This window comes from Malus sylvestris, chromosome 16 (genome assembly GCF_916048215.2).
Source record: "Malus sylvestris chromosome 16, drMalSylv7.2, whole genome shotgun sequence".
In the NCBI taxonomy this organism is placed as follows: Eukaryota; Viridiplantae; Streptophyta; class Magnoliopsida; order Rosales; family Rosaceae; genus Malus; species Malus sylvestris.
This window is the reverse complement of record NC_062275.1, coordinates 8560700-8575451: the sequence shown is the minus strand read 5'-3', so window position 1 is coordinate 8575451 and position 14752 is coordinate 8560700. Positions and strand designations below refer to the sequence as shown.

The 14752-nt window shown below is 36.6% G+C and overlaps 1 protein-coding gene across 1 annotated transcript; it reads left to right on the top strand.

Moving 5' to 3' along the window:
- The first annotated feature begins 4751 nt into the window (after positions 1-4751).
- Positions 4752-7281, top strand: LOC126606482 (exocyst complex component EXO70B1-like). Its single transcript, XM_050273868.1, has one exon. It carries the CDS (start codon positions 5010-5012, stop codon positions 7029-7031), a length of 2022 nt encoding a protein of 673 aa, XP_050129825.1. The 5' UTR covers positions 4752-5009; the 3' UTR covers positions 7032-7281.
- Positions 7282-14752: the final 7471 nt, after the last annotated feature.

Genomic DNA, 14752 nt, shown 5'->3' with positions numbered 1-14752 from the left:
CTGGAAAGACTTTGACCAAGAATTTAAATGGCAACTCTGTATTACCCTCTAGATTTTGGCAAAAAGTCTGATTTTTAACTGAGTGAGGTAAATCCAACGTTTTGTACCTTTTTAACTTCTCACACTCGGATGTTAAGTCTTATTCGTTAATTTTATTCAATTATTTTAATCTGACGTCAAAAAACAAAAAAAAATATGGGAAAAGTAAAAATAAGCATAATCCAAGTAGAAAAATGTGATTGCACAAGTGGTGTGGGATGAAAAGAGATAATCTTCGGATTTCTTCCATCAAGATCACCGGATCAAGTAATTCAAGTCTTTAAAATTTCATCGAACGGTCCACCTATTTTGATCCTTTAAAAGGTGTAATGATTTTTTGTCGTTAGATGAAATTTTAAAAACCCGAATCACTTAATCATGTCATCTTTTTTTTTTTTTGAAATCATGTCATCTTTAGTGGAAGAGATCCAAAGAGACTCTTGGGATAATGGGATTGTACCGTTAAGCACAAAAACGTGACAAACGGCGGGATTGGCGGACTATACGAATTAGAAGGGAGGGAGGGAGGGAGGACTGGAGGGAGGCCCTGTGCACCAAATGGGTCCGGTCGTGGATTGGCCCACCCTACGCGGCACTATGCTTGTTCTCTGTGGGTATCTAGTTTGGTATTGCTGTGTTTTGAAACAAAAAACTATTTTTGTTGTGCTGTGAGAATTAGCTCATTTTTACTGCTTCACGTTTTCAGTTTTTTTTCACCCAAAATTGTGAAAATAAGCTGTTTTGAAGTGTTTATCAAACATATTTTTTAGCTTAGTTTTTTTATATCTATCTTTATAAAAGCACCTCAGTACCAAACCAATAAATAATGCTACGCACCAAAGTACCAACTTGAGGTTTTCCCCCAATGCCATTTAAGCAATTAAAACATGTTGAACTCTATTCAATTTTTGTACCAACTTTTTACTGGAAGTTTTTAATTTTGTTCTAAGTTTTTGGTGTTCGTTTTAAGTTTTAATTTTAATTAAGCATATTGGATTTGTAGTGGGATAAATGATATTTTGTGTCTGATAAACGGAGAAAGACATTGCATTCCGTAAGCTATTGATTTAACCTCTTATACATTTCTAATGAAAATTCAATTGGTGTTAATGGTGGGTTCGTATACTATATGGTTTTGACAAATTATTGCATGAGTGAGTTGTTATAGAAGTTCTTAGCATCTCGGGTTTTAGTGACGTGGCAATTCATGATATTTACTAAGTAATCATCTTTTGATACTAAAATACCTTATACATTTCATTTGAGAGATTTTATTAGCACTCTGACATAGTCATTTTGAAATCTCTTATTCACTAATGTAGTGTATAAGATGACTATTTCAGAGTGCATTTGACAACTCCCTTTCGTTTTTTTATCAATACTTTGGGAACTTGGTTAGTTCACTACTCAATGTACTCATATCGCCATTAGTCTTCATTAATGTCACTGCATATCTATAATTAAATACCTTAATGATAGCACTTCAAAAAATACAAAATCTTAATCTCCACTTATACATGTGCTAATGGAAATAGGAGACTAGTTTGGCCAAGTTGGAGTTTTATGTTTTCTTGAAGTCTCTTTGGATTGAGAGCCTCTTGGATTTTATTCAAAATATCTTCGTTGATGTTTGTATAAGTTTTTATCATTATAATAAAACCGTTGTCTTTTCGTTAAAAAAACAAAATAGAATCTAGGGCAGATCGATTATTTGATGGTTCATGGTTGTAGTTGTGATTACATATAGAAAATACTTATGTGTGTGGAGAGTAATTTTTCTTCAATCTTTAATATAGAGAGTTTGAATTAGGGAATTTTAACGAAAAACTTTCGGTATTATTCACTTTAACGGAAAACCATATTTTTACACTAAAATGTCAATCCTGGTACTATTCACTTTACCGTTTATTTTATTTTTATCGTTAAAACTTAAAGTTTTCAAACATTTTTCATTAATTTTCTTTTGAATTATTGGAAATAGCTAGCGTAAGCACCGACAATATTCCAAAGCCATGCGTTGGAGGCCCAAAAATGGGGGTGGGGATCAGAGATGGGAGGGTCGTGATTGATTGTTGTTGTAGTCTCAGGCAGGCAGCCTTTAACTTGATATTCCAATTTTTGTCGTGCTTGTCAGACTCTACAGTGAAGGTTCCTTTGCGACGTTGTGACTCTACAACTACAGTGAAGATTCCTTTGCGACGTTGTGACCAATACATTGGTTCGGGGTTTAGCTTATCGGTTCGGTTTATAGACAAAAGCATTTTCCTTTCGCGATTGACATTAGAGTATGCTCAGATATATAGCATGTATCGAAATAGTTAAATGTCAAGTAAATGACTCAACAGTAAAGAATTCAACGTTTGAGGATTTTAGTGTACAATATACACCAGTACATACTCAAACATTCTTCAATAAGATACTTTCACCAATAAGTCAAACATGTTACTTATTATTCGGTTAAATGCATCACTGGATTGCGACGCGTACGATTGGCAGCCCTAGGATTATTGCAGATGCAGATTTGACAATACAACGTAATTTCAGGATCCCAGTGTGGCTGACAACTCCAAACAGAGATCCAAATTGACGTTTCCGATATTAGCCCAGGCCCTCAGGCCTTCAATTTTTGCATTGGGCCTATGTTTCATAACTGAACCAATATGTAAGTAGTATGGTTTGATTGGAGTTTGCTTGTAAGTAGTATGGTTTGTTTTTGGCACTTTGATATTTTCTTATTGGTAATCACTAGGATAATAATTGTATTGAAGAACTTACTTGTCCCTCCTACTTATGATTAACATATCTTCACTATACGAACTTCATGGATGGGCTGAGTGCGCCTGCCCGATAGCCTCAGTCTTGTTTTCTTGTCGAGCCACTTGCCACTTCTCTCGTGTGTAATTCACGCACCAAGCAGAAAAAATATAAAAAGGTGGCAAACACCAAGCTGACGACAGATCCACTCAGTCTGAGGATTAGGCAATTCTACCCCGTGTGTGGAGTCGAGCTCTCTTGGAGCCCATTTAATTGGGTAGGGTTGGAGTGGTTTCGGGAGGTTGGGGGATTAAATTGCCCAATAGCCGAAGCTATTTTCATGGGGTGGAATTGCTCTAAACAAAATGAGATAATGACATTCATAATGATGGAAGAAGTAGAGGCACAAAGCTTAAAATTAGAGGTGGGCACGAACCTAGCCAAGTTCAAAATTAGATGCAGTTTAATATTGGTGCCCATTGGTGGTCGATATAATGCATTAGCGTTACTATTGCTCATAGGATAGCCAGATTTGTAAGACTTCTTCATAAAGCACGAAAGAAGCTTTTTTCTCATCAGTCATATTCGCAAACCACCCATCACTTGTTCCATAATTGGTTTAAATCGAACCAAACTGCACCGCTTAATGGTTGATTAACTTAATCAAGATTTGAGAGCTGAATCAAACTAAATCAAACTTATGCTTGGAATTTAAAGGCTACTATGTGACAAACATTTTTTTAACCTTTGTGTTAGAAACATGTGACAAACATTTAAAATTAGAAAACAACACAACGTGACCACTCCTCTCCAATTAAACAATCAGATTTAGCGCCAAATTAAACATGAGGATGCACGATTGGATTCCTCTCATGATCTTCATATACAAAGCCTCAATTATTTAGTTGTGTTGCAGAAAGAGTGGAATGGTCGTGGGAAGCACAAATGACAGGTCAACGGTCAACAAGCCACCTTCCACCTCCCCAATGAAAATTAATGTCCCAAACAACGAGAAATTTTTTATTATGATAGGAACACGAGTGGTACTTCACGTGTTTTTACGTAAGTGGTGAAAATTTTTATTTTTTAAGTTATTAATTTTTTAACATACATATCTCACTATTTGTATAATGACAAGTGATGTACCATCTCGTGTGCCGGTCACATTGAAAAATATCTCTCAAACAACAAAAGCTAGGGTGCAGGTTGAATGATGTTTCCAATTCAGATGGTAAAACTTTCGAATCCGACCAAAAACTTCAGAATTTGAATATTTTTCGAAGTTAGGAATGGAAATTAGAAGACGTTTAGAGATTTCGAAAATTAGAGATTTTCAATCCATAATTATTTTTTCGAAGTGTTATGAACTTATTCCAATAAAAAAACTTTCAAAATATTCTCATCTTTATAGTTGTTTGCTCAAACTATATAATTTGTAGTGAACTTTTGTATTTTTATTGTTAGTTTTTTATGTATTTTGTGCATTTTTTCATATTAAATATCCTTTTATATATTAATAAGTATAAACACTAATTAAATTTATACATAAGCGTACATCAAATATTAAGAAAAAAAAATTTCATGTATGAAAATGTTAGAAGAATATAAGAAAACTTGTAAAATATATGAAATTTCGAATTATGTTTCCGGGATTCGAAATTTTCAAGATTTTTGAATATGTGAAAATATTTTTTGTTTTTGTCAAATGATAGGTTTTGTTAGATTAGCCATCAATGGGGTTTTAATCCACATCGTCATGTAAGGATTCAACATTTTTATACCACTGTGCTAAAGGCCACTTGCGAATATGTGAAAACTTTCAAATTAAAAATTTGTGATCAAATTTGATTCCAAATTTTAAAACAAAATTAGAAACGTTTTTTCCGATCCGGTCCTTCCAAAAACATCCCGACACAAAACAAAACAAAATTAGCTCAAAACAAAAATACCGAAAAACAAAATCAAAATCCGTTCCTATCCGTACGTCCCCTTTCATTTTCCCATCTCCCTCGGAAAAATTCCCCTTCACTCGTTTCCCTTCCCTGCCGTTGTGGATCCCCTCATTCTTCCACTTGCTCTCATTTCCCGAAATTCCCCATTTTCTTCTCCAGAAAAATTAATCAACTTTTTCTTTTTGCTTGAAATTTGATTAGAGGCTAACTATATTGATTAAGGGCTAATCAAAAGTGAGTACTGGGAGGAACGGAACGGACTTGATGGAGAAAAACGCGGCAGCGCCTGAAAAGTCTGTCAGTTTTTCAAGACGTTCCAGCAACAAGAATCTCTTCTCAAGTCCCGCCACCCCGAGGCAGCGATACGAGACCATCGATGAGGATGCCCCACCAGAATCCGGCGCCCAGGATCGTCCCGATGACCCCAACAATTCCTCCAATCCTGCGGCAGAGTTGAGCTTTCAGGAAATTCTGGACGAAGTCGATCACTTCCTAGAAACCTTTTCCGAATCTAAAGAAAAATGGACTCCGCCGGAGGTGGTCCCCTCATCGGTGGAGTTGCTATCCAAAGCCGTCGACTCCATGACAACAAAATACGGCAGGGGCCTGGCCCGGTTCGGCGAGAACGAGGAAGACGACGCGCCGTTCGTCGAATCCGTGACGCGCATTTCCAAAATTGCTACGGTGTTGGAGGAATTCCCGTCCAATTCCACGACCGCCACAGCGTTCAATCGGACCAGCACCGTCCTGCAACGTGCCATGGCTTTATTGGACGAGGAGTTCCGCAACCATCTCAGCCTCGATCAACCGGATCCGAGCACTGCCAAGCCGGATAATAACCCGGACCAGAGCTTTTCGAGTCGGATCACCTCCAAGCTCTCCTCCTTCAACAGCAACAGCAGCTCCGCCCACGATTCGTGTCTGTTCATACAAGCACAGCCACCCGAATCCGAACCCGACAAATTAGATGAGTTTCCTTCGTTTTCGGATGAGAGCATCACCATTATGAACAAAATCGCCTCCACGATGATCGCCGCCGGCTACGGGAACGAGTGCTGCATGGTCTACAGCATTTCGAGGCGGAACGCGTTCAAATTGGCGCTCAACAATCTCGGATACGAGAACATTTCCATCGACGAGGTCCAGAGAATGCAGTGGGAGTCACTGGAAGGGGAGATCGCCACGTGGATCAGCGTCGTCAAGCTATGCTCCTCCGTCCACTTCTCCGGCGAGCGGAAGCTCTGCGACGCCGTGTTCGCTGGCCACAGGTCGTTGTCCGAGTCCCTGTTCTGCAACCTCGCCCGCGCCGTCGCTATCCAGCTCTTCAACTTCGCCGACGCCGTCGTCTTGACGAAGCGGTCGCCGGAGAAGCTGTTCAAGATGCTCGACATGTACGAGACGCTTCGGGATCTGGTCCCGGCAATCCGCGACTCGTACCCAGAGGAGATCGGAAAAGAGCTAGTGATGGAAGCCGAGGCAGCACGGAACCGCATCGGCCAGACCGCGGTCAGCATCTTCTGCGATCTCGAAAACTCGATCAAAAGCGACAATGGAAAAACCCCGGTCCCCAGTGGCGCAGTGCACCCGTTGACGCGCTATGTCATGAATTATTTAAAATACGCCTGCGAGTACAAGGACTCGTTGGAGCAAGTGTTCCTGGAGTACGAAAAAACGAACGGCACGCCCGGAACGACGTCGTCGCCGTTCCAAATTCAGTTACTAACCGTTATGGACATGTTGGATGCCAACCTGGACATGAGGTCCAAGCTGTACCGGGACCCGGCGTTGCGGTTTATCTTCTTGATGAACAACGGGCGGTACATCATGCAGAAAGTGAAGGGGTCCACAGAGATTCACCAACTGATGGGCGACACGTGGTGCAGGAAGCGGTCGACGGACTTGAGGGGGTACCATAAGAACTACCAGAGGGAGACGTGGGGTAGGATTTTGCATTGCCTGAACCACGAGGGTTTGCAGGTGAACGGGAAGGTGTCGAAGACGGTGATCAAGGAGCGGTTTAAGTGCTTCAACACGTTGTTCGACGAGATACACAAGACGCAGAGCACGTGGGTGGTGAGCGACGAGCAACTTCAGTCGGAGCTTAGGGTTTCCTTGTCGGCGGTGATGATTCCGGCGTACCGGTCGTTCTGGGGGAGGTTCAAGCAGTACTTGGAGGGAGGGAAGCAGGCCGAGAAGTATATAAAGTACCAACCGGAGGACATTGAGAATTTGATCGATGATTTGTTTGATGGGAACTCTACTTCTATGTCAAAGAGGAAGACATGATGAATAATATGTATTTTGATCGAGCTACGTGATCATTCATGCATGCATGGTGGGAAATATTTCAATCGCTCGATTCTGATGACAAAGATTTTTCTGTTGTTTTCCTGTTTTTTTTTGTTCAGTTTTGCAGATGAATTATATGTTTTGTAAACTATATTTTGGATTTATTTTGATTTTGATCATAGAAAATCTTATAACAGAAGGTTAATCTGTTTGTATGTATATATATATATGCATGCGTTTTGTGTCAGTTCATGAGAGTTACCCCGTGAGCATTTAAGTTTTTTATAGTCAAAGTGATCATTAAGATTTGTATAACTCGTTACTTTAATCACTAACAATGAAAATTCATAGAAGTGGTTTATGAGTTTGTCCATCGTAAATCATTTCAGTCATTCCAGAAGAAAAAAAAAATCTATCAATAGGCTCATTAAATAGAGTTGTTTGTTTGACAAAAATACCCTTAAAAAGGTTGTCATGTGAACCTGTGGTCATTCACGCGACAATTTACCGAGGATATTGACAGATTTTCACGGAATGACCAAATGATATTTGGTGAACAAACTCAGGATCGCTTCTATCGACCTTCATTGTTAGGGACCAAATTAAAGAGTTATGCCAATCTCAGTTTCATTTTGGGTAGAAAAGAGCATTTTATATGTGAGTAATGCTAGACAGACCAACTTTTTATACCAAATTTGTAAACCATATAATGTGTCACCTATAGCAATAGCCAATAGGTAATAAGCAAGTTAATCAACACTTAAGTAATAATTTAATCATCAACAACCATATCATATGGTTTACAAAATTTGGTCAAAATAGTTTGTCTCGCTAACATTACTCTTTATATGTATCCTAGATTTCCGTATTTGCAAAATATCATAAGATAAGTGGGCTCAAATATATGGAAGAAATTTTATGTTATTCATAAGTTAATTATAAGGAAAAAAAACTTGTGTGGGCCTTTACTTGTCACTGTAGTGTACCTTACTGAATGGCACTATAATTCAAAACTCACTACATGGTAAGCCTTAAATATTAATTTTTTATATTTAAAACTCTCACAGTTATTTTTCCTACTAATTAATCTAATGGTTCATTTTTTTCCCCTCCCTTTCTCTCTCTCATCTGTTTTTCTTCCCATATTTTCTCCATCCTCTTGAACCATCATGGACATCATAAAAGAATGGTTAATGACAAGAGACAAATATAAAAGATCGGCTTTTCCAGTTTTAGAATTAGATCTGTGATGCTTTTGTTTTGGGAATTATTATTCAAAAGATTTTGCAGATGCGAGGTTTGTGATGTTTTTTTTTTTTCTGTTTGGGCCTTTGGACATCATATTTTGCAAATTTCTTTTGTACTATCTATATCACGTATGAGTAAATATAAAAATCTCCACAATGTTGTTTGGTTTATTATTGGATCTAATTTTTTATTTGTGAAACTAATGAGTATTAGGTAATTTATAGCTACATTCACCATTTTTTTAAGGAAAAATTAGTATCCGGTCCCTAGTTTTTACTGTTCATTGACTAAGACCTTATTAGTTCTCAAATTTTGATTCAAGTCCCTAGCATTAATGTGATAATGAATTTACATGTTTATTATATAATTTTTTAATATAAAAATTAGTAATTAATTTAGGGTTTAATACTCACACCTCTATTAAACTTCTAATTAATTTTCAATTCAAACATTTTCAAAATAATAAAAAATTAAATTAAATTAAGTTTGTACCTATTAGTTATATATATATAAAGATTCTCAATTTTTTAATCTTAAATGAACCCATTCATATAATTTTTCAATTTTTTTAATCATCAATGTACCCATTCTCATATATATCAATTTGTTATATGTAAAATGTACCATTTTTTAATATAAAATCCATTCAAATTTTTTAATCCATGTTTAAACTTATATGGGTACATTCTTTTTCATTGATTTGAGAATGTATCCATGTTTTGGTACAATAACTTTTTTTGTTAATTTTGGTTAATGTACCCATACATATATGTATACACACACACACAATATAATAGAGAGTATAATTTATATTTTATTATTTTTAATCCCATAAATTATGGGTTTTATTTAAAATCTCATTAATATAAACAATTACAAATTTCAATTTTTAATTTTTAATTTAAAAAATATAGTAACTTACATTATTACATTAATGTCAGGGACCTCAATCAAAAACTAAAAACTAACAAGGTTTCAATCAAAGAATATTGATAGCTAGGGACCGCATCCAAAGTATCCCTTTTTTTAATGTGAAATTAGAATTAGTCCTTAAACTTTTATCATAGTGTGTATGTATTTCTTCTTTGAACACAAATATCAGTTAAATTTGGTCTTTGAACATCATTTCAAGAAGGATATCAAACATGCTTTCAGTTATTTACCAAATGCACGCATGATGATCATATTTAAGAGACTCTATGCCTAACTAAACCGACTTGGTGGTGTCACTAGCTGAATTTAGCTAAGTGGAGAGAAAATTTGAATTGAATATCTAAACATATAAAAAATATTAAAACTCTCGTTGTTGGTGAACTCTCTCCTAGTTTCTTACTCATGTTCTGAGTTTGGAGTTGGCTCCTCGATTTGTCTCGAGTGTTGATCATGCTCTTTCTGTGGTTGCTCTAACTACGGCTGGACTGCACAAACCAGATTCTGTTATTAAAAACAGTCCAGTTTCAACATCTGAGAGAGAGAGAATCCCAGAGATAGCACGTAGCTACAGCACTATTCTGAAAAAGCGAAAAACAAAAGTCTGTGGTCCGACCTATACACCCGAACCGTCAACTAAATTAAACCCAGATTTGTATAGATGGAGTAAAGATTCCTCACATCCTGCCGCTGCATGCAACTGTGCCCGCCGCCCGATTTCTTCTGTATTGCTGGCCACGCCTTCCTTTTTCTTCTTTCTCTGTAATCGATCCAACATCCAAATCAACTGTTTGCTTTGTTATTGCTTTTGCTGCTACACGTTACTAGATTCCACATTTTTTTTGTTTGTTGTTATTTCCCATTGTTTTTAAGGAAAACTAATAGAAAGGGTTTGAAAACTTTGAGATTTAACGATAAGGACAAAATAAAGAGTAAAGTGAATAGTACCATGATTGACTTTTTAGTGTAAAAATGTGGTTTTTCGTTAAAGTGAACAATACCGGGAGTTTTTCGTTAAAATTCCGTTGTTTTTATACATATGCTTATATATATATATATATATATTTGAATCCCTAATCGACTAAATCTAGTTTTTATTATATATATATATATATATATATATATATATATATGAATATATTTGAATCCCTAATCGACTAAATCTAGTTTTTACATGTACATATAATAAACCAAATTCAAGCTAAAAAAATGGGGCATTTTGATCTGGATACTTGGTTTGAATTTCTTAGGCTAAACATCTAAGGGGTTGTGATGCTTCTAAAAAAAGTAGAAAAGCATTGGGCATTTTGATCAAAATGTTTTTTTTATGAAAAACTGCTGCTAATGACAATAGAAAAACATTGCTTCTAAGAAAAGTGTTTTTTTTTTCAAATGAAGTGAACAGTGCCCATTTAATAAAATTTTCAAATAACAAGTGTATCCCCACATATTTTACAAAATTACAATCTTTACCTCTGCATTATTCTATTTGCCAATTATTAACATTCGTACCATATTCTTTTAAGTCATTTAACATATTTACAACAGTTTTATATAAAAGCTTACCAAACACTCATACACTGTTTTTTTTTTTTTTTTTGTTAAAAGCACTTTTACAAAAAAAAAAATACCAAACACTTAACAACTTTATTTTACAGTTGTTTATTCTCACACTGTAGTAGAAACATTTTTTTTGAAAAGCACAACAATACCAAACAAGCCATAAGTCTTTTAGGGTGCGTTTGTTGCACCAGACTATCTCGGACTGGATTAGCTTTAGGGACTAAACTAGACTGGCTTAGACTAGACTAAGCTGGATTGACTTAGTGAAGCGTTTGGTGTAGTGTCGGACTAAAAAGAAGGATAATGACAAACTACAATATTTTATATTTTTTAATTCATATCTAATAATATTATATTAATTAATTCTATCTTCTTCTTTTTTCCTAATAATACTCTCCCTCTCTTTGAAAGCCTCCATCCTTTAATTCCCTGTTCTCTCCGTCCCACACTCTCCTTCCCTTTTTTTTTTTCTGATTAATTGCCAAAAAAAATTCTGCAAAACGAAGAATCGAGCTTGGTTTTTTTGGTTTTTGTTCGATGCAAGATTCCAACTGGAGAGAGCTTTCCAAGTTTGTGGATTCAATTGGAGCCGCAAGTCTGTGGAGCGGCGAAACTGGCCTACATCAATTCTCGAGCATGCTTAGAATATCTTCTGCGCAGGAGAAGCCGACCGCTACTGAGTCGTCGCCGCGGTAGCAGAACTACAATACCAGTAGGATGGAGCAATTATTGCCGTCGCGGCCAAGTTCGAGCAGAGTTCGAGTCGAGCTCGAATCTCGGTGGAGTAGAAAGAGGAGAAAGCGAGGAGAGATGAGGAGGGGAAGGGGGAATTGGCGAGGGGGAATGATGGTGGCTCTCGGCGTTTGTGAAAACATAGGAGTAGAGGAAGAAGCCCAAAACTCACAGAGGGGCTCGCAGGGAGGAGGAAGAAGCCGGTCTTAGCAAGTCCCATGGTTTGGGGAGGACTTCGCTAAGAACCTTTAAGAAGGCCTCTAGTCCACACGAGTCCCCTTTAGTCCCACTTAAATTAGTCCCAGCACCTATCAAACATGAGACTGTAGTCCAGTCCAGTCCAGTCCAGTCCTTCCTAAGGAGGTGAAACAAACGCCCCCTTAGAGATTTTGATCAAACTACTTTCTACAATTTTAATTCATTTACTAATTAATTTCAAATTACACAAATTGTTATTATAATTAATTTACTAATTAAACCCTATATATAACAAGTTTCTAAAATCTTGCAAAAGAAGACATTGTTAATTATTTTATGTCCATTAATTCAATATACTTAAAAAACAAAACAAAACAAATAAAATACTTATAATAACAAAAAACTTTTGAATTGTGGGTGTAAAAAAGACGATGATTTTTTAACAAAAAAAAAGTGATATTTTAAACGGACCAATTTACTCCAAATGATAGTACATACATTATATATATGCATGCCCATATATATTAAAAAAGAACGTACCAATAATTTGGTGCATAATTGGTACATTATTGGTACGTTATGTAATCCAAATTTATGTACCAATTAGTATTTGATATGTTATTTAATTTTTGTTTAGATACATACCTAGCTATTGATACGTTTATATTATCATAATTTTGGTATGTAAAAGCTAACATCAAGTTATGTGTAGCCGTAAAACTTGTTGGTACATTTCAAGCTAATATGGGTACATTTCAATTTAGTAAGCATACATTTTTATTTGGTATGAATATATTTTAATTTAGCATAGGTACGTTTCAATGTGAGAATAAATTGTCTTGGTACATGTCAATGTTTATTTTTAAAGAACGATGGTACATTTCAATTCAATTATACTTGAATTTCTAAAAATGAAAATAAAGAATAAAAAAGAACCATTAACAATAATAATTAATGTGACGACCTGTCCCTAATTTTATATGTAATTTCCCCCCGAGTATGTGAATTGTCATTTCTGCCCTTGTTATCAAAGTGACGTGGACGTGATTTCAGCTTTAAATTATTTTCTCGCTATCGTAATTAAACTATACACGTTACGAGTGTACGTTAATTTTATTAGTGTTAGAAACACTATTTCAGATAGATTTTCTATTTTGCTTTTACTGTGCGAAATCTTTAAAAGCATATCCTTTGTTCTTTTTAAATTGGACCCGTGCCCCCCCCTTTTCACTCACAACCAATCCTTTTTCCTAATTTCCCTCACCAATCAGATCCTCTCCCACTCTCTCTGCCTAATCAGAAACCACTCAACCTCTCTCTTTCTCTCTCCCTTCTCTCTATCTCCACGTAAGCTCTCTTTCACTATATTCTCTTTGCAAGAACAAGGACCTTTACCAATCTTCACCGATCAACCTTGAAAATACCACCATCGTGATCCTCTCAACCTCACAATCACGTCCATACCAACCGTTTTTCAATTTGACGAGTTTTGACCCGTTGACTTGGAAGCTCCGACTCAGTGATTTTTGTGTCAACGTGATCGCGGCTGAGTTACCAAGTTTTGAAGGTCGTGGAAGCATTCACGCAACTCCCTAAGGTCCCTAGACTAGTTTTGGCGAAGCGTTAACATCGAAACAAGCACGTTCAAGGAGTTGACTTTTTGGCCGAGACCTTTAAGCCATTTTCAGGCCATTTTCCGTCCACTTTTGAACTTTTGGAATGTATAACGTTATTCTACTCTTCATAAGCTTTAAATCCATATAAATTTTGTGATAAATGGTTGAGAATTAAGCAAGGTATAAAGGCTTGAAATTTTTCTAGAAACCGACGAGTTTTTGTAGTTTTTGGCGAAACCGGACAACGAGGCTCACCGGAGAAAACAAGGAATATTCCGTTAAAGTTGACGAAATATTCTAACGGTGTCAGGTAATGCCGTTAACTTCTGTTAAGGTTTTAACGGAATATTCCTAACGCCGTTAGTCACACGGACTGAACGTGCTGCGTGTGTGGTCGTGCCTTGGTCGGTGCGTGAGGGCGCGTCCGGTGTCCAAAAATTATTCTGAAAATTTGTGTAGGTCCGTGACGTTGAGTATATCATTTTCATATATTTAAACCTTAGGTTTAAACAAACTATGAGGGTTTTATTTAAGTTTCCATATCTATGTTATTAACCTAATTTATTTAGTAATTTCACATATAGTGGAGACTTACCCCGAGGACGTACGTGGGCATGCAAGGCTAGGAGGTTACGATCCTACGACTTACCAGTGAGTGGACATTTTGTTTTCGTATATTTACGCATATACGTTATAGTTTCCATAAACGTTTTTAATGAATTATGCATGTTATGCCATGACTTTTATATTTTAAAATGCTTTATTATGTTTTGGGTTTTTACTCAATATCATGGCATACCCATATGCATTTTACATGCATGTGATTGTTGTGAATGGTTTGAAATGCTAAGGTGAGCGCGGGATGTGCAGGGAAGTTCAGGTAAGGTTATGTGATTGATTTAATGATTGAGACTTATTGGCATGCTTATTTATAGTTTACTCATCATTGCTACACCATAGGTAAGTGCTCAGCCCGAGGCCAGGCTAGCCTTCACGAGTATGTTCACCCCTTAGCATGCTCGTGTTGGATCGAAGTAGGTGTTAGCTTGTCATACATACCACAATAGGTGGTTTCGACTTGATGGTGACTGCGCCTAACATAAGCTTTACGTGATCGTAGCAATAGAGCGTTACTATCACACCTAGCTTGTCGTACAGACTGCACTAGGCAGTTTTGACTCGATGTGTTAGCATAGATGGATGAGCGATAGGTGCAGTCATACAAGTCACATTAGGCGACTACGATTGACTTGATAGTATAGATTATAGCTCATGATCATATCTATATTGCTATTGATGATGTTCTGCTATGGCATATCTCTGGACTTACATTTGGCATGCTTTTGATTTTCATACTTATACGTAGTATGATTTTCTGGAAACTATACTTGTTTTACAGGAAGGGGTTAGTATGATTGAAAAATAAATGGA